The 26,730-nt window shown below is 42.0% G+C and overlaps 1 protein-coding gene across 2 annotated transcripts in view; it reads left to right on the top strand.

The window, feature by feature from the left end:
• Positions 1 to 2,249: 2,249 nt before the first annotated feature.
• JAKMIP1 (janus kinase and microtubule interacting protein 1) overlaps positions 2,250 to 26,730 on the top strand; it is an 88,721-nt gene continuing 64,240 nt past the window's right edge. The window contains exons 1-5 of one of the 2 annotated variants that reach the window (XM_054999276.1): positions 2,250 to 2,378; positions 17,317 to 17,811; positions 20,408 to 20,617; positions 23,690 to 23,809; positions 26,222 to 26,368. In XM_054999276.1, coding sequence (XP_054855251.1) covers positions 2,250 to 2,378; positions 17,317 to 17,811; positions 20,408 to 20,617; positions 23,690 to 23,809; positions 26,222 to 26,368 — 1,101 coding nt within the window. The remainder of the gene's footprint in view (positions 2,379 to 17,316; positions 17,812 to 20,407; positions 20,618 to 23,689; positions 23,810 to 26,221; positions 26,369 to 26,730) is intronic. The other variant, XM_054999277.1, reaches the window with a different exon arrangement.

Below are 26,730 nucleotides of genomic sequence, written 5' to 3'. Positions count from 1 at the left end.
GGCTGGTGGCCCCGCCCCCTGATCTCCAGACAGAGGGGAGTTTAGATTGCCCTCTGCACCGCTGAGCAGTGCAGAGGGCAATCTAAACTCCCCTCTGTCTGGAGATCAGGGGGTGGGGCCACCAGCCATGTGACCATTTTCTCCGAGGGCAACCCACTGAGTTCCGCCACCTCTTTTCCCAGAAAAAAAAGCCCTGGTCATTACACATACAAGAGCACGTGGTATATTTGTTTAACAGATTTTACAAAATGACATCCTCAATCTTTCGCAAGTACTCTGATTGCAGAGAAATGAACTCTGTAGGAGGCACATCCACAACTCAGAACTGCTCAGTGGAGTTGGACAAAGCATTGTTTTTGGTTTCTCTGTGAAGAACACTAGACCAAAGAGTTATAGGCAGCAAATATGGAACACACACACACAGAGAAAGTATATCTAAGTAAAGCAGCCAAGTATAGAAATGGCTTTTGGAGATTGTGTCTACTTGTAGGTATGTATGTGAAGAGTGGAATCCTTTAATTTGTGGATGAAGGAGGAGGAAGAGATGTGATGGTATAAAGTGAAACTGGTGACTGCACAGTCACCGATTCGCCGTTGAATGACTTTGTGATGAGAATATTTATCTGGGTTAGTCTTCCTCTCTTGTAAGCACTGAAACGACTCTGGATCAAGCGGAAGGAATCAGGTTGCATTATTTTTCATGAAGATGTCAGGAGTTAGAAGCTTCAGCCATGCTACTCATGCAGTCATTTCCTATTACATAGGAACGAGAAATGAGGCAGGAAATATAGGTCATCCGAGGTTTGTGGGAGAAAATGCCTCGGGCGTCTTGAGCTACAGAGGGCTGCTCTCAGATAAAGCCACAGGGCTTTTACATGCAACATTCCTAGATATAAAATATTTAATGCCTAGTTTAGATTAATATATCATAGCTATTCTTTCTGCCTTTATTCTACAAAACCAATCATGTCTTCAAGCAAATGTGTAACTTCTTCTTCACTTTGCATTGGATATGTCCAACTCACACACAGCTGAGTTGTTCATCTTTGGCCTAAGCAGGGGTCATTTCGTAGAAAAAGAGCTGGAGGAACTCATTAGCATAACTCATTAGCATATGTCATGCCCCTTGACATCACTGGAAGCATGTCATTAACATAACTGATTTGCATATGCCACACCCCCTGATGTCACCTATCCTGGCTGTTTTGGACCCAATCCTGGCCATTCAGGGCCGAAATTGGGCCCAAAATGGCAAAAAGTGGCTGAAAATGGCAGAAAAAGGGCCCAAAATGGTCAGGATTGGGCCACTGCTGAGCAGGAGAGTGATCCACCACCCATCAGAGCCCCGATCCGGGCTGTTTCGGCCCCAATCCAGGCCAAAACAGGCCCAAAATGGCCGAGAGTCAGATGGGTGGGCAGCTGGGCAGCTGGAAGGCCTGGAACCACTGCTTTTGCCGCTGCGGCCAGCTGGGAGGTGGGGAAGGCCCAGAGCCGTCGCCTCCGCTGCCGCAGCGGCCAGTGGGAAAGCCCAGGTAAGTGGGATGGTGGGAAGGCACTTTAAAGTTCATCTGGCCTGCGGGGAAAGCTTTGGGAAGCTTTGATTCGGTATGCATGCTTCTGTCCACCTCCCCTTGATTGCAACTTGTGTGTTGATCTTGAGGTCTGAACTATGAACCGTGGTTTGCTTCTTGATTATATATAAGGATTCCAGACAGATGTACAGGGAACTGTGGCTTATTGTGAACATGGAAGTCTTTGGTTTCCGAGCTGCAGCTGAATGGAACAGGGAGGGAGAGGCACAGCACAAGTCCCTGGATTTCTGAAGTTTGCTCTTGTAGAAGTGGGTCAGCACCACGCTATGCAACAAATGTCCTGTCTTAAGGGCTGAAGAAAGCATTGTAATTGGGCTGCATATGATGTTAAGCCCAACAGCTGTTTGCAATGCATGTGCTGTATGTTTGTGTGTGTGTAGTCAGCCTAAGGTTGGGCCAGTTGGCTGTAGCAGAGAAGAGATGCCAGGGAAATGAGATGTTTGGCTGGATCCTGCCTATTTTATGCATTCAGTACTCTTTTTGATCAGTTAACATTCAGCATCTGTCTTGTCTCTTTCAGAATATGAAAGACGATGACCGTGACGGTACGGGATTCTTTGCGGAGTGGCAGTGAGTGCTGCTTTACTTCTTAATGCCAATGTGCGGACCCGCTTGGCTGCTGTCACAGAGTAGATGTAAGAATCAATATTCTAAGCTATGTCGAAGAAAAGCCGTGCAAAGGGAGAGAAGCCTGACATGGAGGTTGATGCTGTCCAAGCTGCAAATGAGGAATTGCGGACTAAGTTGACCAACATCCAGATAGAATATCAGCAGGAAAAAGGCAAGGTAAGTCAATGTAATGCTAGGTCCAGCTGAACATGAGCTGCACTGTGTATCGCTTTAAAAAAAATCTTGCACATGTACTCAGCTGGTAAGGCTGCCACTTCCACGACTCTCTTTGTTTCCAGATAGCTGGGAAAGGAGGTTGATAAAAGGCTAATGCATAATGCATGAAAACTTCCTAAGCTGCTCAGGAGTATGCACAGCTAACAATACTTCTTAATGGAAAGTGTGTTTGAGGGTTTCACAAAGGTCAGTTACAACTGACTTGGCTTTGTGATTTAACTTCCCTATTCTTTAAGTCGGTGTTTTAATGGCCATAGATACTACTTTGGAAGCAATGCTCAGCTAGGCTCCCGGATTCCTGGCTTTGAATCTCACTTCTTCTGACATCAAATGTCGGTGTTGTTTGCCCAGGGCCACCCCATTCATTGGTTTCTGGGAAGCCAAAGGCAACCAAAGAAAATCCTGGTCATAGAAATATCCTTGTGGTAACTTTGCAATGTATCTCATTTAGGATTGGAACATCAAACGTTAAGAGAATTACACATTAAAGTATAGAAATTACATACATTGTTTTGTAACAAGGGCCCTTTTCACACTACTCACCGGCTTCCAAAACGTCGCAAGATGTAGCGCAAAAAAACACGGAAGATAGCGTCTTCTCATGCGAGTTTTGCGTGATGTTGCGCGAGAAGACGCTATCTTCCGTGTTTTTTGTGCTACATCTTGCGACGTTTCGGAAGCCGGTGAGTAGTGTGAAAAGGGCCTCTGTATGTGAATTTGTTTCTAAGCAGCTAGGCTGCATGTGCATTTTGAATGTACATGGGATAAGCGACATTCTCAAACTTGCCATGTCCTGTATCCTAAAGCCAGGAACGATTCCTGTTTTATTCACTTTATTTATAGTTTGCCTTTCTTGCCGTGATTCAGGACGGATTACCGGATATAAAACAGTACATCAGCATAAGGCAACCATGTATAATGCAATTGGACTAGAATTACAGAATTAGAGATCAATGTAAATAAAAAACTGTGTAAGGCAAGGTATGCTATAAACAGTACAGAAAATGGATTACAAGGTATAGGGCAATGTATGGGATTCCTACAGTGGACTACAATCCTATTCAGTTATAAAGGGGCCCTCATGGGCTATTTCATTCCATTACAGTTCTTATCTCTTCAAAAACGCCCTCTAGAACATTACAGTTTTGCAAATTTTGTGGAATGATAGAAACGGGACCGCCTCAGGCAGGCTGTTCCAGAAGATGGGAACCACCACTGGGAATGCAAATGCTGATTTTAGCCATATGCAGGGTGGCACCTTTAAAAGGCTTTAGATGAGAGAAGCTGTCACAGCAGAGAACAGTGGGGAAATGGTCCTGCAGGTATTTGGGTTGCAGGCCATTCTGAGCTTTTTAAGTGATAACTAGAACCTTTCATTAAACTTGGTAACAGATTGGTAGCCCTGACCTGGATAGCCCAGGAGAGCCTGATCTTGTCAGATTTCAGAAGCGAAGCAGGGTCTACCTCGGTTAGTAATTGGATGGGAGACTTCCAACGAAGACCAGGGTTGCAGAGCCAGGCAATGGCAAACCACCTCTGTTAGTCTCTTGCCATGAAAGCCCCACCAGGGGTTGCCATAAGTCAGCTATGACTTGAGGGCACTCTCCACTACCAACTGATTGGTAACCAATGAAGTGTCTGTAGAATGGATGTGACGCTTTTATTCTTCCTGGTGTCCGATATTAACCTGGCTGTAGCATTCTGACTACTGGAGTTTCCAAGTTGCTTTTAAGGGCAAACCCATGTAGAGTCCATTACAGTTGTCTAGCTTCGAGGTAACCGTAGCACAGATCCACACGGGCAGGTCAGTCAAGGTAGGGTGGCCATCTTCTGTCTAACCGAAGCTGGTAGAATGCCTTTTTTGCAAGTGCATTTGTAACTGAGTTAACGAGGGTTGTTGCTCTTGTATCAGTTTCACACCTGAGTTTTTTTCTCAGTATATTTTAAGGGTCCTTTTGGATAAGGGTCCTTTGTTTGATGTTAGCAAAAGCTCTGCTCCATGGATTTTATGCAGCTTCTGTCAGGAGATACACTGATTTCTGAATCCAGTTGCTGGGTTTTGCCAGGGATTTTCTGTGGCCATGCATGGTAAGACATTCCTCCTGTTGCATTCAGAGGTTGAACCAATATTTTGCTTTTTAATTCCTTGGTTGCAGTGTTCTTTGATGCATTTTACTGAATAGATTCTGCCTAACGGCTTTTCACCCCATGTTGATGCCTTGGTCCTGTTCATGAGTTATTGAGGAAGTCCTGTGCTCAGGCCTTTAGGGCAGGGGTCTCCAATCTTTTTGTGCCTTGGGAATTCTGACACAGGGTGCTGATGAGCACAACCCCAAAATGGCTGCTGTAGGAGACACAGCCAAACACACAGGGAGCCCAAAGACAGGGGGAAAGAAGAGTAATTTAAAAAATAAACTGGGAAAGAAGGGTGAAAGAGAAGAAAACCAAAGTAGTAGCTGCAACCAAAAGAATGTTATTTTAATCTGCACAGCCTCGGATCTCCAGTGCCCAATCAGAAGTCACACTAGGCAAGACCTGACTCCACCCACTTTCTGAAAACACTTGATGGACAAGTGTTTAGATTTGGAGGTGGCAGAACTGCAACGCAAGGCCACTGTTGGGTTGTCTCTCATAGCGCTTAAGTAGACCAGACATCTGGGGAAACCAGCCAATGAAACGCTCATGGATTTTTAACAGTAAATAAAAGCCACCAGAGTTGGGGGTGAGATTTTTATTGAGTGTGAAGGTAGTGTGAGGGTTTAATCTTTTTGTTCTGTTGTATTTTCTTGTCCCTCTAATTCTCCTGGAACTGCAGATACAACTCACAAGCCCTATGCATTAGCTTGTATGTTTTCCCCATAAGAACAGCTCTGGGGGAAAGAACTGAGCTTGTGAAAATATGGCATTAATCTCCCCTTTCTTGTCCTGTAGCCCCAGAATGAACCAGGCCTCTCCGCTGTGTTGGCTGTTTACAGTTTAAGACAGTGGGAGAGATCTCCGTGGATCTCCCATCATATTGTATCTGGGAGAGCCTCGTGCTTTTAAACCCAATGGCTGGTGGTACCTCTAGATTTCTAATATGTGATAGTGGTTCTGTTGGTAAAACTGGAGCAATTAGATGTCCATCTAGGTTAATGAGCCAATGTCACTAGTTAATGACTCTTCAAAGGATCCCATGAATATCACTTGTTTTTTTAAAAAAAATTTTTTTGCTTTTGTCTTTATTGGCTTCTATCCTTTTACACGTTTCTGTCCATTTCTAAATGGCTGAACTTTTGAGCTGCAGCCAGAGATTTCCCAGGGCTGGTTTAGTCAGCAAAACTGCTCTGTCACCCCCCCCCCCCCGTTATGCTGGTTCTCTTGTGTACATTTTTGGCACACAGAAGCACAATTAGCAAGCATGTTGGAAGGGAAGCTTAGTACCAATAGATGGGGAAATTACCGCTTCTTATGCCTGGTTTGCACAATATGTCCATTGTCGCCATGAAGATTTCCCGCTGTTTTATGATGGTCAAATGTAATGCAATCACAGATATAGTCGATGTGAATTGCTTTTGTGAGATCTGCCATTGCCTCATTTACACATTGTGTTTGTCCATTTAAACACGTATGTCAAATTATTACTGTGGAAGACTCAATGATTTAATGCCAGACATCTGTCTTTTCAGCTTTACAGCCACTTTCTTAATTTTACTTTCTTACCTTTGCCACAGACATTAAATGTACACAGTTAAGCTTATTTAAGTGTGCACTGAAGAGGGCAAAGGGTGAACAGTTGCACCTTATTCACCTTTCATTCCTGACCCTTTCCCAGCTATTCCATCATTTTTGTACAAATAGCAGCAGAACGTTCAACTATGATAAATTATGACTGACTGAGAATCTACACAGTTGAGGCTTGCCAGTCAGAATGAATAAGAGAATCTGCTCAGTACCCAATGCACTGCCACGGCTATAAAGTCGTTTTTATATTGGCTGAAACCTCAGAGTGGTGATGCTATGGAAACAGATTTCACCCGCTCTTGAAAATGCATGCCCAATAGAATGCAAGGGATCCCTCCGCTACATACTTGTTGATGGTTGATCTTTGAATTATGGTTGTTGTGGATTTTCCGGGCTGTATAGCCATGGTCTTGGCATTGTAGTTCCTGACGTTTCGCCAGCAGCTGTGACTGGCATCTTCAGAGGTGTAGCACCAAAAGACAGAGATCTCTCAGTGTCACAGTCTAGCTACTTCGCTATGGTATCTTTGAATTGTTTCTTGAATTGTGATGGTTCTTCTTTCCTGAGCAAAAGGAGCAAAGGGTGCTGGGGCTTAACTGGGTGCTGAGTTCTTGTGTTTACTTCTGGAATGAGCCTTCGGTGATAAGTTTAAGCAGGGAGGACTACAGTTATATAACTCTACTAAGGTAAAGATCAGACAGTGTTCTGAGAACTCGTTCTTTGAGGCAAGCCGAGCTATCTAACCCTGGTGGGCTGAAACAGGAAACAGCTACTCTGTTCCTTATAACTTGAAAGCTTTTCCCACCCATTTGTACCAAGCTTCCCTTCCAACATGCTTGCTAATTTTGCTTCTGTGTGCCAAAAATACACACAAGAGAACAAACATAACTGGGGGGAGACAAGGGGGACAGAGCAGTTTTGCTCTGTCCCCCTGGGAGGTGTGTTCCCCCCCCCCAGCAGGTAAACGAGGGTGGGGGATGGAGGGTGGGAGCGGGAGAGCAGGGGATTGCTATGTGAAGGTTTCGTTTGAGATGACTTTGCTGTGACCTTTGTGTAATTTGCTATGGCAAAAACTGTTGTGGACATTACTTTTGGGATGATTGGGTTGAACACCAAAGTTTACGATTTCTGATGAAGGCGACCGGAAATAGGTCTTACCGGAACATTTGTTAAGTCAGTTATTTACAACAAAGGCCGTCATTAACAACAGTTACATTGAATGGGTCATCTCCACTTTTGATGTAAAGACATACTGCCTAATTGATGGTTTACATTGTTTAACAGTAGAGGGTGACAGAGTCATTCTTTTCTTTTATCCTTATGGAAGCCTTGTTTGATGATTTGTAAGAGTGCGCATTTTGATATATTCATTCCATCTGGTATATTACAGTGACTGTTTATATTGTACTAGCTTGATACTTGTACTTCACTATGGTATTTAACTACTTTAAATACAGTTATAATACTTATGGGTATGTAACATATTTTGGTTTGTGGGTTTTTGTTTTTAGTTGGTTTTGTAGTATAATAGCATAGTACCTGAGCTTCACAAAAGTGTTTGAATAAAGCAAAGCGTGTTGATGCCAAAACCAGATGAAGTGAATTTCAAAATGTAACATTTATTGAACAGACTTTAAAAGGAAAAGATTGTAGTGCAATAAATAAAGTGAAAAATATGTACAACTGTTTTTTTTCTACTTAAGGACCTCTTTGTAAACCACATTGGTGGTTTTCCCTCAAGTGCTAGGATCCAGGCTGCTGGGACAGGCCATGTAAAACTGCCCATGTGAGAAGCAATCCTCCCTCAAGTTAGGGAGACTGGCAACCCTAGTGAACTTTTAGGGGAAGACTGGGAGGTGCATTTTATCCCAGGACACATTCAATGACTCCCAATAGCAACTGCATACTGTTTAGAATGTGGGGGTGAGGACCAGTCAGGCCACATATGCAAATGACCTCTGTGTTCCAACTGTCTCGGGTCAGGGGGGGAGGGGATGAGGTGTGGAATGTTGTGAGCCCCAATCAGCCCGCATATGTAAATGACCTTGAAAGGCTGGCCCAATCAGGGAAGAGTGGCCAAGCTGGCAGTGGGTGGGGGCACAAGCAGGCAGCACATTTCTTAAAATCCCTTCTTAGTGGATGTTTACATCTCCCCAAATTTCATGTTTCTAGGTCCAGGGGTTTGGGCTGGGCGTTGAAGAGTCAGTCATATATAGTCTTTACAGTCATATATATCTTTACATATATAGATTTGCTAATTTTAGTGACTGGAACCTACTGGTTGTGCTACTTGTGGGTCATTTGAGGACAACTATTTTACATTGTTCTTGAGTATTACATTTTTGTAGATATTACGTCATACATTTTGCATATTTATAGGATATTTATTCATTATTAGCATCCAATACATATTTTTGGTGTACATAGTGGTTTAGTTTGGTCTTACTACTGTGAGGGTATGTCTGACTGCTAACAATATAAAGGAACTCAAGAATTTCTGCCAAGCCCTCCAGGTGGGGAGGGGGTTTCATAATTAAAATATTGGTAAGTTAATGTTAACTTAGGGATAATTATCATTTTAATTACTTTCATTCTTCTTAATAGGAATAATTTGAATGGTTTCCATAAATTCCACTTGCTCACAATGTCTCTTATTACTGCCTTAAAGTTAATATCTATCATTGTTTTTTTTCCTAAGTATATAATGTTGACTAAAATGTTCTTTAGTTAAATTATAAACTACACACCACAAGACAATAAACAACAAAAATAGAGAACAAGAAAAAACACATTTCTAAACATAACACACTAACAATACATATATTTATAAAATTAAGAGGAAAATAAAAAAGAAAATAAAAAAACTCTTAGATTACACTACAAGTTGAGTTCCGATTTTCTCCGCCACAAGTATATATCATTTCTAGAGTCCCACTTATTCTAAGTTAGTCACAAAACCCCTCTTTTTTCTATTGTTCCTGTTTCTTAATCCATAAATCCAGATGTCATCAAATCCTTGTTATCCATTTCATGTAAAAAGTCTATCAGCGGTTTCCATTCAGACAAGAAGTTTTTTTTTTTTGAAAAATTTTTATTGGGTTAGAATCCATTATTTCCACATTTACATTCAATTTTCCCCAATTTTTTCATCTCTAACCCCCTCCCTTTCCCCCCCCTTTTTGTTGACTTCCAACAGCTTTCCAACCCTTTGTCCCCTTTCCCTTACTTTTATTAGCTTCCTCTATCTAAAACAAATATATATTCTCCATTATTCTAAGCAGTACATCCTTAACTATTTTTAACATTATATGCCCAAACTGTAAGCCTTTGTTTCCATCTTAGATAAACAATTTATCCCAATTTTTCAATTTCAGGTATTTCTATATATCATAAACCATATAGATCATACATTCGTTTATATCAAACAATTTGACTTATTCTCTATATATATTACTCATTCTATCTTTTTATAATAGTTCTATATATCTCTCCTCACGTAGTCAATCAATTTGACCCATCTATATCTTCAGACATTCAGTTTGGTACAAAACTTGTCAGAAAAAAAAGAAAATATTGTTAGTTAATCGCTCCTTATATTTAGTCCTTATAATTAATTATTTTCTCTATGTTCTGTTTGTTAACCTATATATATCTATATATATGTCAATCTATTAATCTGACTGCTTATTAATTCACATTTATCTCTTCTCCCCCCGGTAAAGTCTCCCCCCTCTACTTCAATACTTCAGTAGTTCTCAAACTGCCACAGTTTTCCTCCCACCTCCCATTTCTTCTCCAGGTATTGTTTCAGCTTCTCCCAGTCTGTGTTGAACTGCCCTGAGTCCAGATCTCTCAATTTTCTTGTCATCTTGTCCATTTCAGCCATATACAGCAATTTGTAAGTCCAATCTTCAATAGTTGGCACTTCTTGTACTTTCCATTTTTGCGCATACAAAAGTCTAGCTGCTGCTGTCATATAAAATATCAACGTCCTGTGTTGGGCTGGAATTCCCTCCATTCCCAAGTTCAGTAGCAGGAGTTCTGGGTTCTTATTAATTTGAAATTGTAAAATTGTACAAGGTCAGAGCATTTGCGGATGACATAATGTTAATTGTAGAGGACCCATTGGAGAACATGCCAAGAGTGATAGATAAGATCAAGGAGTTTGGAGACTTGGCAGGTTTCTTCATGAACAAAAAGAAGTCAAAGATATTATGCAAAAATATGACTAAGCAGAAACAACAATTGTTAATGGAAACAACGGATTGTGAAGTAACAAGTAAAGTGAAATATTTGGGAGTCGAATTAACTGCAAAGAACATAGATCTATTCAAAAACAATTATGAAAAACTATGGACTCAGATAGAGAGAGACTTGATTAAATGGAATAGATTGAATTTGTCATGGTTGGGCAGGATTGCAGCAGTTAAGATGAATGTGTTACCAAGAGTAATGTTTTTGCTACAGACAATACCAATCATCAGAGACTCCAAACAATTTGAAAAATGGCAGAGGAAAATATCAGATTTTGTTTGGGCAGGCAAGAAGCCTCGAGTGAAAGTGAAAGTTTTACAAGATGCAAAGGAAAGAGGCGGAATGCAACTGCCCAATCTGAGACTTTATCATGATGCAATCTGCCTAGTTTGGTTGAAAGAATGGATGACATTAAAGAACAAGAAACTATTAGCCCTAGAGGGATATAAAAAAATATTTGGATGGCACGCATATTTATGGCATGACAAAGTAAAGGTCAACTCGATGTTCCTGCATCACTTTGTTCGGAGAAGTCTATACATAATCTGGAAGAAGTACAGAATTTATCTACAAGAAGGAACCCCTTTGTGGGTGGTTCCATATGAGGTGATAGACCCGAGAGCTGTTGATAATGAACAACAATGTTTAACGTATAAAGAAATAACTAAAACTGAAGCATCCAAACTTAGAATAAAGACACAAGAGGAACTATCACCTAACTACGATTGGTTCCAGTATAGACAGATCAGAGACTTATATAATTCGGACTCTGTAAAGGGAGGTATACGAATAGAGAATTCGGAACTAGAGCAGACCCTTCTTAAAGAAGATAAGAAAAGAATATCCAAGGTATACCAAGTACTGTTGAAGTGGTATACCGAGGATGAGATAGTTAAAACACAAATGGTGAAATGGGCTATAAACTTTAATAAAGAAATAACAATGGAGGCATGGGAATACTTGTGGAAAACTACAATGAAGACAACGACATGTATTAATATCAAAGAGAACATTTATAAAATGATCTATCGTTGGTACATGACACCAAAGAAGATTGCGCTAGGGAATTCGAATACTTCTAATAAATGCTGGAAATGTAAGAAGCATGAGGGCTCCCTCTATCATATGTGGTGGTCGTGTGAGGTAGCCAGGCAGTACTGGGGGGAAATAATAAGAGAAATGAGTGAAATTTTACAATTTCATTCAGACAAGAAGTTAACGAATGTCCTTTCTCTAATTAATGCAGTAAGTTTTGCCATTAACGCAAACTCCAAAACTTTTGTCAACCATTCCTCCACTGTAGGCAATGTTGTAGTTTTCCACTTTTGTGCATAAAGTACTCTTGCTGCTGTAACAGAGTATAAACACAGTGTTCTAAAACTTTTTTCCAACTGGCTGTCCGTTATTCCCAACAGAAAAAGCATATAATGTTGATGTTCTTTAAATTTAGTTTCGCTAACCAACTTTAATGTGGGAGTTGCATATAGTTCATATTCAAGATAATAGCCTCAGTTTTCATAACATTCAACTTATTGCCTGCAATTGCCTCAATTACTCTTTTCAGATCCTTGATCCAGTGTACACATTGGTTAGAAGAGAGTCACATCATTGGCATACATCAAGGAAATAATATAAGCCAATTTCAAATCCCTTGACTGTTTTAGCCTGCCTAATTGCAGATGCTAACGATTCAAGGTAAAAGTTAAAAAGCAGGGCTGAAAGAGGACAGCCCTCTTTAACTCCCCTCTTAACTGACACTGGTGAAGATAAATTGCTATGTAGGCTTGATTTGACTATAGAACAAAAGTAAGTTATTTTAGCCCAATCCAAAAAGTAATTTTAAAATCCAAAGGCTTCTAGAGATCTTAACAGGAATTGATGCTGTACCCTATCAAAAGCCTTATCTGCATCAAGAAATAGCATTAAAGTTTTCATTCCTTTTTCCTTTGCCCAGTCAATGAGGTGAATTATCTTTCTCATGTTTGAAGTGGCAGGCAAAACATCCATCATTGAAACCAACTTGATCAGAAATAATACCAGAAGCTATACTCTTATTTGCCAAGATTGTAATAAGGACCTTAGAATTGTAATTAAGTAAAGCTATAGGAAGATACAATACAATATTAGGGAGGTCCTTTCCTGATTTGGAAATTACTGTCATCGTGGATTCTGCCCAAGATTCAATGGCTGGGCAGTTATTGGCACAAAAGCCTAATAAAATTCTGCATTAAGGTCATTGGATCCCGGCTCTTATTTCTTTTTAAAATTCTTTATAGCTTCAATAATCTCACTTAAATTTATTAGAGAAGCTGCTGTCTCTTTCAGATAGTCTTGGTATTTCTGACCTAGAGAGAAAAACTAGTATCTCCTTGTAAAGTTTTCGCTTATCTCTTGATTCTACTGTGTAATGGTTTGCTTGTTTTTAAAACCTGTTTACACCTTCATTTCTTTTGTTAAACCTTGTACCTTTGGCTTTGGACCTTAAATTCAGCACCTTCTTACTTTACCTTAAACTTATAACTCAAGGGGGGCTCTGGTCCTTATAAACACTCCTTATATTTCTACTCACAGAGAGCTTTAGTGTTCTCCGTTTTACCCCAAATGGTTACCTCAGGAACACCTTTCCTTTTGTATTTGTGTGGCCTTTATATTGCGGCCTCCCTGACTCCCACAAAGGGTTTTCGCTGCCACAAAAGGCTTTCTCTTTAAACCTCCTTGTTGTGACATGTAATATAGGAAGGCTTTGTTGTAAATGATAGTGTGACAGAATGGTGGTTAGCACATGAGGGTGGTTGTGAGGAAAATAAAGGAACTTTCTATCTTAAATGAAAGTAGATTTTATTTGTAGGTACATTGACGGTTGCAGAGTTTTGATAAGCGTATTGGTATCAGAATAGTTCTTAAGCTTGATGATTTAAACAGAGTTATCTCTTCTTTAGGTATTTTCACAGACTCAGTCACACAAATTAATTTTCCACACAGGTTTCCTCTAATAGAATAAATGTCACAGAGACTTAGATTCACTCAGGCCTTTCCACACAGTTTGCCTGATTTAGTTAGATCAGTCTCTCACTCAGATATACACAGACTTTCTCTCTCAGGAGCACACACAGTTTGCCTGACTGAGACAGAATTTCTCTGAATACCACACAAATACAGACTCTCTAAGAAACATGGAACTTGGCAGTACAAATTTCTCTCAGAACACTCTGCCAATGTCCACTGTCTCATATACACAAACTCTCTTTCACATTCTCTCTTTCTGTCCCCCTTTTTTCAAAGGATTCAATCTTTTTTCAATAGCGCAGAATATTCTCTCCTCAGAGTTTTTAAATTCATTAGTTATTGGATCTCTGAGTTCACAAAAAGAGACAGACAAATCAGCACTCCTCTGAGTTTCAGGCACGTCCTGCAAATACTTTTTCTTTGGCATTTTTCCTAAAGAAAAGAATATTGCAGTTATAATACAACTATAATATGCCAACCTAGTTACTATGCCCAGTTAATAGCCATAGGCAATTTGTAATATACTTAAAGTGCAATTATACTTAACCCCACCATGCCCAAACAACGTATATCAATACAAAGAGAAATATTTTATATGCTTGCAAGCAGAGTTTTGCACCAGGTTTTATCCAGGTTCTTGCCAGAGGGTTGCACAGAACAGTCTTCATCCTTCTGGCACTATCCACAGCACACACCACAGAAACAGGGAAAGCTCCAGAAGGGGCCTTGCAGCTGAGCGGTGGTGTCTCAGCTGGCTGTGTCCAGACTAGAGATGGGCACGAACCAAAATACAAACCAAAATTCATGACGAACCAGGCGGTTCGTCAGATCCCATTTCTGATGAACTGCCACAAACTTTAGGCTGGTTGGTTTGGTTCATTTTTTGGTTCGTCACTGCAGACAGCCTGGTGCCGATCAATCAGTTTCCTAGGCAATAGGGGATGGACTTCCTGCAGATCTTCTGCTAGCCCGGAAGTGACCTCCTGCTGACCCAGAAGTGACGGTTTTCTGACCTGGATGTAACATTTTCATGAACCAAACAAACCGATTTGCGAACCGGGGACAGGTTCGTGAAAGTTCGTGGTTTGTGAAATTTGATGAACCACGAACCACATGGTTTGGTTTTCTTCCAGTTCTTGCCCATCTCTAGTCCAGACGGGTGCAGAGTTGCCTATTCCACTGGTCCCCTTGAGAACAGAGTTGGGGAGAGCGCTGACAGTCACTGTCACTAGAATGAGCCTCTGTGTCCTCCTGGCTCCTCACTCCATGTTGTTGGAACTCACACTTCCCTGCGCTTCCCATTTTCAGTAAGGTTCCGTTGACACTTGCTGATTCTAAGAGCCTGTGGGATATACTGGATCCAGCACTGCTGCTAGGGAAGCAAGTTAATGCAGCTGTAAAAAAGATCATCTTTTTTACACCTCAGTCTAGCCTGGAATATGGCCCCTTATATAACATTGCTGATCCAGCCACCTGGATGCATGCCATTGGCTACTCATCAGTTAACAGGTTCAATTCAAAGTATTAACTATCACATACAAAGTCCTTCATGGCCTTGGTTCCTCATATCTGAGAGATTGCCTCTTTCTCTATGCTCTGTCTCGGCAGTTTCACTCATCTGAACAGGGCCTTCTGGAGATACCACCCTGCAAATGGGCAAAATTGGCACCTGTTCATTCTTAATGCATTTTCTGTGGTGCCCCCCCCCCTTATGGAACGGCCTGCATGAAAATGTCAGGAAAGGTCCCACTCTCTTGGCTTTCCACAATCTATGCAAAACTGAATTATTCAGGAGGGCTTTTTTACACAAGTAATAGGGCTGCACTGTATGGAAATAGTTCAGAAAATCACTTTGGTTAAAGGGACAGGGACTGTAGACTATAACACAGTGTACTATCTATTGCTGAAAGTTTGCTCCTAATGGGTAATTCTGCATAGCTTAATAGGTTTTTTTCCAGCATTGTTTCATCTCTGTATTGAATTCTGCTTGTTTTTTCAAATTTCTGCAGCCCATTCCCTCTTGTACTGCTTATTGAATGTCCTGGCTGTTGATTGTATTGACTTACACTTTGTAATCCACCTTCTGTCTCAGTGGAAAAGGAGGACTATCACATAAATAAATTTACTTCTAGGGTCTCCGGGAACAAGTTTGTTCTCTCAAGTGTCATGACTGGGGACCCAGAGATGAAGGCTACAAGGTTTTTGCCCTTTGCTGTTAGTTTCTCTGGTGTCACGGACAGGAGTTCGGTCATTCTGAGGCAGAGAGGCATCATCATTGATAAGGGATTCGTTCCTCAGGTGACAGACTAATATCCTGTCATGCTAAGTTTACTCCTCTGGACTCCTGATAGGGGATGATTCAGTCATTCAGAAGTAAGTTTGGCTGTTTTGACTAGTGTTGACTGGCTCGCCGCAGCTGCTGTGAGTTTAGGCCAGTGGGCAGTTCTGGGGAGGAGTCTGGTCGTAGTACATATCATTACATCAACACTAGGAAATGTTTCAGGTTCAGGTTTATTATTACAGTCTGCGACCAGCACATATAAAACCATATGCAAATCAGTTTAAAAACAGTTAAGACTGGATACAGGAGAAGAGCAATACATAAATATAAGAGTAAAAGAAAAATAAAATAATCATAAATTAGTTGTTTAAAAGGTTAAGATACGTTCAGTCTGCCTTACGCAATTTGCGTTGCTTGTAGACCTGGGCACAGAATCTTGCTACTTGACGTGTTGTCTGGTGATTCCGACCAGACAAAAGATAATCAAGTTTGATTTTATTTCAACTTCCAGGGAATCTTTCTAGTGATAGTTTCTGCTCTAATTTTACTGTGACTTGGGCAGTTAAACAAGATGTGCTCCATTGAGTCAATTTCTCTTAGGGGACAGGAGCAAAGCCTAAGAGAGTAAGGGACTGCTTTAAACTTTCCTTCCAGAACGGCAGAGGGTAGAGTTGAACTTGTAGCGGGAAATGTTTTGACAAGATCCTGAAAGTACAATATATGTTGCTGGGCTGGATCTTGAAGTCTATCATGTGCAGTTTAGCATTTTCAGAAGTTCTGCCTGTCATGTATACAAGGCCAGATAGAAAGGCAGAGCTTATCAGTGTCAAGCCAGTCCTCTTTTTTTGCTCACTTTAAGATCATCTATTCTGTGGTCTTTTACTAACCAAAATGGAACCAGGCTTAATATCAAAAGGTGCAGATTTTAAACTAACTTCTGAGGGAAAGCTGAGAAGAGACCAGATAACTTATCCGTAAGGGGGTACCAGTGTCATCTAAACCGGAATAGGCTAGAATTTAACTATCAGCATACGAAGCAAATCAACCATTTAAAAGAACCAAAGGCTTATAGAAAAGAATGTGCATGCCAGACTAATAAAATACAGTTTTGATTTCCCCAAGTGGACAGGTTGAATCTTAAAATTCAGTATGACTATGCAAAGGAAATGTTCTGAATAGTGATACTGGCTAAAAATACAAATTGCATAGCTTGTAATACTCATGTCTATTACGCGATAAACATCATTTCCTGAAGGTGTTCAAAATCTGCTTGTAATAGAAAATGAGATTTTACACACCTTGAGAGAGAGACACACAAAATTAGGCAAGGCAAATGCTCTAGATTAAAAGCTTTTTTCTGGTAATTCTGTAATAGTGTTCATAATTGGCAACTGAGTTATAATTTCAGTTCAGCAGGGGCAGTCCCTATCTCTAATTCTGGAATCCAGCCTTGCTATAGAATTGCTCCGTGGGGGTCACATCTAGTACAATTTTCTCTGAGCTTCTTAGAGGAAGAATGGTATTTAAAAATTGGAAAATGTAATGTATAGTGTTTTTATCATAAATCAGGAATTCCTGCAGTAACCAGTTGACTTTTTCAATATAATATCCTAGGTGGGCAAACTGAGAGAGAAGCTCCAGGAAGTAAAGCAAGAACGAGAACAAGAACAGCACAAACACACGGCTTACATATCGGAGCTGAAGGCGAAGCTCCACGAAGAGAAGATGAAGGAACTCCAGGCTCTCCGGGAGATACTTATCCGGCAGCATGAACAAGACGTGGCTCGTGTGGCAAAAATAAAAGACAGCGAGATTCAACGACTGCAGTCCACAGTAAATGTTCTGCGAGACGGAGCAGCTGACAAAGTGAAAACGGCATTACTAAATGAAGCCCGGGAAGAAGCCCGGAAATCGTTTGATGGTGAGCGGATGAAGATGCAACAGGAGATCCTAGAACTGAAATCCGGTAAAAAACAGCTAGAAGAAACTTTGAGCAATGTCATGCAGGCAGATAAGATGAAGGCGGCTGACCTACGCATGGCCTACCAGTCCCATCAGGACGAGATACACAGGATAAAGCGCGAGTGTGAGAGAGACATCCGCAGGCTGGTAGGTACACTGCACACTAGAGGGTAGAATACGCTCTAAGCGTTCCTGTGTTAGAAGACTATTGTTGTAGTAATACACAATTGAATCCATAATACTGTTAATCTGTAACACAATTCCTTGATTCCCCCCATATGATCTACTTTTATAGATCGCAGGTGTGTTAGTGTTTTTTTACAAGAGGGAGACTTGTGGGGACAGGAGTGGGGTAGAGATCCTCTTCTGCCTTCCTCCAGTGCTGTGTCTATCCCCACCCCTATTCTGGCTTTTCCTATGCTGCCCCCCATTTCTATCTCCAGGCTTACTTCACCTCCCCGTACCCTTGGTGGCTTCCCGTGCCTTTGTTTCCACTGCAGTTCAGCTGTGCTTCCTTCCCATCCCATCAGAGCCAAGCTACAAGAGACGCCTTACACAGGTTGGCCACTTGTCAGCTTCCCTCAAGTTTTGATGGGAAATGTAGGCGTCCTGGTCTTACAGCTTGGCTCTCCGTTACAGCTGCAAGACCAGGACACCTACATTTCCCATCAAAACTTGAGGGAAGCTGACAAGTGGCCAACCTGTGTCAGGCGTCACTTGTAGCTTGGCTCTCAGTCTCTGCTTCCTCTCCCCTCCTTCTTGCAGCCTCTTTGGTCTGCCACTACATTCCATGCCATTCATCTCTTTCTTTTTTACTTCCGTTTCCCCCTCACCTCTTCCTGTTGGAGTTCTTTGTTGGGATGGCTTTGCAGATCTAAAAGGAGGCTGTGCTCCCATGAAACCTCCTTGCACGGAACTGCACAGGTGTTGCTGGTCCTAGAATTTTTTACCCACCTCCTCAATTAAAAAAAAAAGTTCTTAACATTCTGTTCTTAACATTCTGGTTCATCAGCTATGGAGGAGAAATTTTAGAAAGGGAGTGATAAGATTCAGCTAGTCATACATGTGCAGTGAATCTTTTGGTGGACGTTATCAACATAGGAAAGTCTGCCCCCCCTTTTTTTAAACAAAGGGATTTGTGATTTGGCAGGCATCCCTACTATGTGAACCTATTTGTTGATAACATTAATGGGTCAAATGAGGGCGTGCCTGTTTATTTATTAGTATTTATTTATTTTATTTTTAACCTGTCCTCCCCACAAGCGGACTCAGGGCGAGGTACAACACTGATTAAAATACAGCTTAAAATCAATTATAAAAACAGATAAAATACTGTGCCCCTTTCAGGGCAACCAGAGGGAGTGGACTCTCCATACCCCTTGTAGAGGGAGACTGGTGGAAGGCTCAGCAATGATGGGCCAAAATTAGCCTCCACCATATGCCTGGCGGAACATCTCTGTCTTACAGGCCCACCTAAATGATACAAGATCCTGGCAGGCCCGAGTGTCCTCAGACAGAGAGTTCCACCAGGTTGGGGCCAGGACCGAAAAGGCCCTGGCCCTGGTAGAGGCCAGCCAAGCCTCCCCAGGGGCAGGGACTACCAGTATATGTTTTCCTGATGAACAAAGTGCTCTCTGGGGCACATACAGGGAGAGACGGTCCCTTAGGTATGCTGGGCCCAGTCCGTTTAGGGCTTTATAGGTCAAAACCAACACCTTGAACCAGATCTGGAATTCAGGAAATGCTGTTGAGGTTTGAGGCTCAGAGAACTCCTTCAGGCCTGTGTATCTTCCAGCTGTGATGCGTTGCCTGGAATATATATGGATTCCCATTTAAGTAAAGTAGTGGCAGGATAAAAGGCAGAAGGGAAGGGCATGAAACCCCATCAACCAAGCATCTCAAAAACGTATATTAGCTGTGATATCTTTTTATGTACTTAATGATAAATAGTTGCTTCTGCCTATTGTAAAAGATCTCATGTTATTTATTGTCATTAATGAGGTCATCAGGCGGGAGCTGCTGTGGCATCCTAGTCTGTCTGGCTTTGTATGGCAAACTGAGTTTGTATTACCTTATTTTTAAGGATTTTGATGGCTCCTCATACAACTCTTCCATTTTCATCCTACATAAAGTCGCATAGCAATTTTGATATTCATGCATTAGTGAAGTTTCTGAGTTTGGGAAGTCCTCTAATGTTTTCTGAAGACGTATATAGTGCTGTATTAGTTACTAGCTAAATGATCTAGGAGTAGAACTTCTTATTTCGAGAAGGGCTGTCATTAAGCATTGTCTTATTGGGATGCTTCAGGAATGCCCATGGCCGAACCTGCCTTCAGTACTCTGTCTGGTTTTGCTTTGAAAAGGAAGGAATTTTTACCATTGGAAGAGATTCTCTCCCCCCGCCCCAATTACTGTCACTAAAGCCAAATATCTTTGGGTGTTGAAGCTGCAGCTCATAGCGGTTGTATCTTGTCAGTTCCCAACTTTTATGGAGGGAATCAACCTCTCTCAAATGGATTCAGGTTTGATATTACAAAGCGACTCGAAGGAACAAAGGTAGCACTGTTGTATTGTGCTGAAGAAGCAATGCTGACTTTAATTCCCACACAGCGTCTTCCTTTGCATGGCTTGGCTACTGTGAAAGAGCTGCTAAGGAAACAGAACATTTTGTGTCCAGTGCAAGTGCTTCTGGCGGTTGTTAACGTTGCTGGGGTTTTTTTTTGCTCCCAAACTGTTCTTTAAGATGGATGAGATAAAAGGCAAAGACCGAGTGATTTTGGCGTTGGAGAAAGACCTTGGTGTCCAGGCAGGCCATACACAAAAGCTGCTGCTCCAGAAAGAAGCCCTGGACGAACAGCTTGTTCAGGCGAAAGAGGCGGAACGGTACCATGGCAGTCCCAAGAGAGAACTTCCACCTGGAGTGGGCGAGGGCACGGAACTCGCAGGAAGCCCAGTGGTAAGAGAACCTTCACCCGTCCTTGACTCCCATGACACCCAAATAATCCCAGCTGCAAAACTGTAGCTGTATTCCAGCCAGAGACACAAGACAGGCTAGAAGCTATAATAGAAAAGCAGAAATGAATTTAAAAGTACATTGTGTAAAAATGCAACACTAAGACTTGCTTTCATCCTTCAAAGGACTTTATTTACTAATTTTAAAAAACCCTCTAGGTTTTCCAGCATAAAATTGCAGATACAAATTGTTTTAAACTTTATTAGTAAAACATTTACTCAAACAGTACTCTAAATTAAAGCAGTCATAAAAACAATGGTAGTTATTTTGGAATGCCAGTTGGATTTTTCAAGCATCAAAGTTGCCTCAAATTTTGGTACAATCCATTTATGACTTTCAAGTCTGCACTCTATGCATACAAGAGGGTGTGTGTGTGTGTTTGCGTGCGTGTGTTCTGAATACAACCATTGAGGAGTAAGGAGAAATACTTAATTTTAAAAGATTCTGGAGACTTTTGTTAAATAGCTTCAGTGCAACAAAAGTCATAGGGGAGGGAATATTGACTAGAGTGTTGGATTTAAATTGGGGACACCGAGGTTCAAAGCCCTGCCAAGCTATGAGTCAGCCTGTGTAACTTTGTCTCTGAACCGAACCAGATGTGATGCTGGGAATTCCACGAATGTGTTTTAATTTCATTATCAGGCACACAGGAGACTAATTCTGATCACGGTCAAGCTGGGAGGGGGAGTTAAGTTTTGTCATTTTTCTGATGTGAAGCAGCCCTGAGAGCCAGTCCCTGCACCCCTTCCTGTATGTTTGCATCAACAGAGCAAATAGCAGCTGTTTCAGGCTGCAGAAGTGGTGTGAATGGATTCCCCTCAGGATCCCAGCCCCCGTGCACCTGATGACTGTCAATCTCCCTCCATGAGGCATGGTACACGGGGATGCTCAAGTGTAGGGAGAGGTAATGTCAGCCAGGAAGGTAAAGGTAGTCCCCTGTGCAAGCACGGAATCATTGCTGACCCACGGGGGGACGTCACATCACGACGTTTTCTTGGCAGACTTTTGTTATGGGGTGGTTTGCCATTGCCTTCCCCAGTCATCTACACTTTACCCCCAGAAAACTGGGTACTCATTTTACCGACCTCGGAAGGATGGAAGGCTGAGTCAACCTTGAGCCGGCTACCTGAACCCAGCTTCCGCCAGGATCGAACTCAGGTCGTGAGCAGAGCTTGGGCTGCAGTACTGCCGCTTACCACTCTGCGCCACAGGGCTCCTGAAGTGTAGTTCAATTTCACCTCTCTATGCGAGTTTAAAAAGACAGCCCGTGGAGATTGCTCCTTAGAGGGTTTGTTAATTTAATCTTCACCTTCCCGAAGGCTCTGTCAATTTCAGTGGCGAACATTCCTGGCTAACGTTGTGTCTCCCTACACTTGAGCGTCCCTGTGTAAGATGTCTCGTATAGAGAGACTGATTTTTTAAACTTCCAGTGTCATATCTAGCTTGGCCCTCAGGCTGTCTCGCGGCAGATTGCTATGAAGATGAAACAAGGTAGCCTTTGAGTTCTTTGGGGAAAGGGTGAAATATGAATGTGACAATCACTCAGGGACAAACCTGACATTTTGGAGCAGGGTGTGTGTGTGTATGAGCAGATCTCTAGCATTTTAAAAGGTAAAAATAGCACACATGGGGGGATCCAATTTGGGTTGAAGCCTCAGCATTGCAGGAAGGGAGAGGGGACCAGCCTTTTAATTTCTCTGCCATGCTGTTTCGGTAGTCTTAGTTGCACCTACAGATCTGCAGGGGAAAGACATGTATAGTAGCTGAGGAGGAAATGGTGGCATTGGGGGGCACTGAGATTATGAAAGCAGCGTAGGGGGAAAGGCTTAAAATGCCACCTCTCCCTGGGCCATGACTTCAGTCCAAACAAAGAGTTGTTACAACTTACAAACTCAAAAAATCTGTTTATGGATTTCCTGCAATTACGTCCAGTTTGGTCCTAACTCATAACTGGATTCAGCTGGGCCATTTTCACACTGCTTACCTTCCCTCGGAACGAGCCAGAACATCGTGCAAAAACGCGGAAGATCGTGTTTTCTCGTGTGAGATTTGAGCGATGTCGTGCAAATCTCGCACGAGAAAATGCGATCTTTCGCAGTTTTTGTGCGATGTTCCAGGTCGTTCCAAGAGAAGGTAAGCAGTGTGAAAATGGCCCTGGAGCAGGCCAATAGGACTGGACACTGGCTGGGTTCAAGTATAGCTTAGATTTAGAAGGGCATATCTCTGTCTCGGAGGGTACTGTCAGAGAGGCATGTCTCTATGGCTTCATGCACCTTTTCCCGTTAAGTCCACGGAAATCAATGGCTGTATAACAATTCAACGCTGCTTAGGGTGGTGCTGCACGTGCCACAGCTGAAAGTGCTCCAGGTTTGTGACTGTGGAGTCTGGTGGTGTCTGGAGGTCTCTTTGGAGGTGCCAGTCTACTTGCCCAAGGCAAATGCTATGAAGTGCCATCCTGTCTTTAAGTTCCAACACTGTAAAGTGTACCTGTGTTGTCAAGTACATGTTTAAAAACTTCAAGTTTAAAACTTCAGAAATCTTTCCCCAGTCTTCAGCAGGTCATTCTTTTGATTTTCTAGAAAATGTTGATAATTAACACAAATTCAAAACATTTACATCAGGAATAAAAATATTGCTTTCTCTCAAGTCAAATATAATTCTACAAAGAGGAGACAATGTATGTTTACCTTTTCAGTATATTTGATTTGTTGAAAATTCAAACCAATTAGAACGTGATTTTTCCCCTCCAAGCAGCAGTTCATCTGTATAGTATAACTCTATGATAAATATATTGTACTGTACTTAAGGAAAAAGTGTAAAATGATTTGGTGGGTAATTGCAGAAGCTGCATTTCATGTATTCACACGAGCCTTCTGATGTGCAAGTGTCCCCAGCAGTTACCTGTTTCACATATTTGTGGCATGCCTTCTTTACAGTGCCCCAAGATTATTTTTCTGTGATCTCTCTTTTGGCTGATGGGCTTGTGCTTTAATGCATCTTTTTATGTTAAAGGAGCAACATATGGATGAGCGAGACATGAGGAGGTTTCAGCTAAAAATAGCTGAACTGAATGCTGTAATACGGAAACTGGAAGACAGGAATACACTTTTAGCAGACGAAAGGAACGAACTGGTAATAATCCCAAGCCAACGGTGCTTAATGCTTGTTCTGAATGCACCATGCTTTTGCATCTCTGTAACCTTCAAAATTTTAAAGACTGAGGGCCAAGCTACAAGTGATGAATTACACTTGCCTGGCAAGTGAACAGACTCACGTGTATCCCTCCCTGTTCACATGCGCTCCACTTGATCAAGTGGAGAGCAAGTGAATGGCAAGTGAACAGGGAGGAATACACGTGAGTCTGTTCACTTGCCAGGCAAGTGTAATTCATCACTGGCAGCTTGGCTCCGAGTTTTGTCTTGCCTTCTTTCTGTTACTCTGTGTTCTGACTTTGTAATAACTCATTTCCTTGGATTGCTGTATTTACTTCTGGTTTAAATGTTAGGAAAACTAGAACTTCTAATGCTCTCAATTGCTCTTTACTTAATATGGCAACAGTGACAGGTTGATTTCTTTTTTCTCTGTTGAGGCACAGAAAGGTATTCTTGTGGGAAAGGATAAGGGGACAGCTGGGATAAAAATTCTGTTCATTATGGTTCAACCAGAGAGTTTTCGAAAAATTAACTGGCTAAATTTTGTTTCTAGCACATTAGATTCCCAGATCCCCTGATTGTATTTTTCCACAATTTGGGGATTATTGTAATATCACAAATGAAGACTGTGCAAATGGTAAAAAAAAAAAATCACATTTTCAAGATGGGTAGCCATGTTAATCTGTCTGTAGCAGTAGAAAAGAGCAGGAGTCCAGCAGTACCTATAAGACTACCACAAATTTTGTTAGTCTTATAGGTGCCACTGGACTCTTAGATTTTCAGTTCTAGGAAAACAAAGTCATACTATTTAAAGGAGATATAGGTGAAATAATCAAGATAATAGAATCCTAAGTTCAGTAAATAAAAAGTAAACAAAAAGTATTCTTGGAAGCGGGCCCTCCCTGCTTCCTTTCCCTAGCAGCCCCCATATGTCCCTTCTGTTGGGGACCCTCTAGAAAATGTCAGGGATTGTAATAAGGAGTGAGAGCTCAGTGGAATGCCCTCCAACTCTTAGAGCCAAGCTACAAGTGACGAATTACACTTGCCTGGCAAGTGAACAGACTCACGTGTATTCCTCCCTGTTCACTTGCGCTCCACTTGATCAAGTGGAGAGCAAGTGAATGGCAGATGAACAGGGAGGAATACATGTGAGTCTGTTCACTTGGCCAGGCAAGTGTAATTCGTCACTTGTAGCTTGGCTCTTACTCAAGTGAAGCATACATGGTGTGGAGGTCTTTGCTGAGCCCGCCTTCCGTACCATGTGGTGTTTTGCTCAGGAGGATTCATTGATCCTTAAGGCTTTTCGATGGCACAGGTGGATGCTGGGTGGGTGGGTGCGAAAGACTCACTTCTGGAAGTGTCTTCCATTCAGAGATCCTACCCACAGTTATCCAGCATGTGTGAAATCTGTAAAGGCCTTGGCAGAGAGGGTCTGTGAAAGGAAAACCTCCTACTGCATAAGTGTGACTTTCAGATTGGTTTTGCTACCAGTCAGATGGCCTTGAGAAATTGGCCTGGCCTCTGACCACAAACGGAACTGAATCAGAGCAGACCGGCATCTTAGACGGGTGATTTCTGTTCAAAGGGCTGCAAGGGTAGCAGGTCAGATCAGATAATTAATTGAAGTGAGGGGACAACTATGCCTGCCATGTGGCTGTGAGAAAATGTGCATGTGTGAAACAACATGAATAACGCTGACTTAAAATGATCACCAAACTGTAAGACACTAAAAACATAGCAGTGTTTGTCGGTCACTGCTGGTGGACTGGTTGATTTGCTCATTGTTTGTATGATTGGCTGTCAAGCTGCAGGCACCAGGCTTGTGCAGGAGGGAAAGAAGGTAGAACTTCCATCGGGCTGTGTGAGAAGGTATATGGTAAAACACTGCCGATTATACATGAAGGGGGACCCAATGAACAGGCTCATACTGCTCTCAGATAGCTGAAGAGAACAACAAAAAAACTGGCTTCCTGTTGACAACTGGCCGACAGGCTATAAGCTAGGTGTTCGAATATTCCTAGTTGGTATTGAGTGGTCCTGCAACACAATTCTTCCAGCAACTATCTCCTATATCAGAGTTGCAGAAAGAGAGGCTGAAATGATCGCTGCATTTACTGAATATGTATTGAGTGCCATCAGGTCACCAACTTACGGAGGCTCCTACAAGGAGCTTTCAAGGCAAGTGAGAAGCAGAGGTGGTTTGCCATTGCCTTCCTCTGCATAGTCTTCCTTGCTGGTCTCCCATCCAGCCTTGCTTAGTTTCTGATATCTGACGACATGGAGGTGTGCCATGCTGTTCCGCCACCCATCATTTACTGAATTCTGTTGTGTAATTAAAGCCCAGCTGAAAGTTGCAGATTTGTTTTACTTCATTTTTTAAAATCATTTGCAGCTGAAACGGTCTCGGGAGACGGAAGTGCAGCTTAAACCACTTGTAGAAAAGAACAAACGGCTGAACAAGAAGAACGAGGACATGTTGCAGACTATACAGAGAATGGAAGACAAAATTAAGAACCTTTCTAGGGAAAATGTAGAAATGGTAAGCTGCTATCCTTGCATCACAGACATTGTTAGAAGCTGCTCTTGAAGTTTTAGAGCTTTCAGTTGTTCACCAGACACTGGACTCAAACAGTTGAATCTCCCTCGTTTTGAAGTGGGAACTAGCTCTCAGTGATGAAAGTTAATGTCCAGATTTGAAGCAGTGGCATTTCAAAACCTGATGCATACCAAACGTAGTTGGCCTGTCTGATTTTAGAATAGCACACAGCATATTTTGGCCATATTTTTTTCATCATCCCATGGAAAGGGATTAGCATTTGTCCCCTGTTTTACCTACAATGTTTGGGAATACGTGTGAATGCTCTTTCACAATCCAAACTCCTGGGTCAGGGGGGTCTTTAG

This window comes from Eublepharis macularius, chromosome 15, assembly GCF_028583425.1.
Source record: "Eublepharis macularius isolate TG4126 chromosome 15, MPM_Emac_v1.0, whole genome shotgun sequence".
Lineage (NCBI taxonomy): Eukaryota > Metazoa > Chordata > Lepidosauria > Squamata > Eublepharidae > Eublepharis > Eublepharis macularius.
Note: the sequence above shows the minus strand (reverse complement) of the source record. Positions and strands in the feature narration are given on the sequence as shown.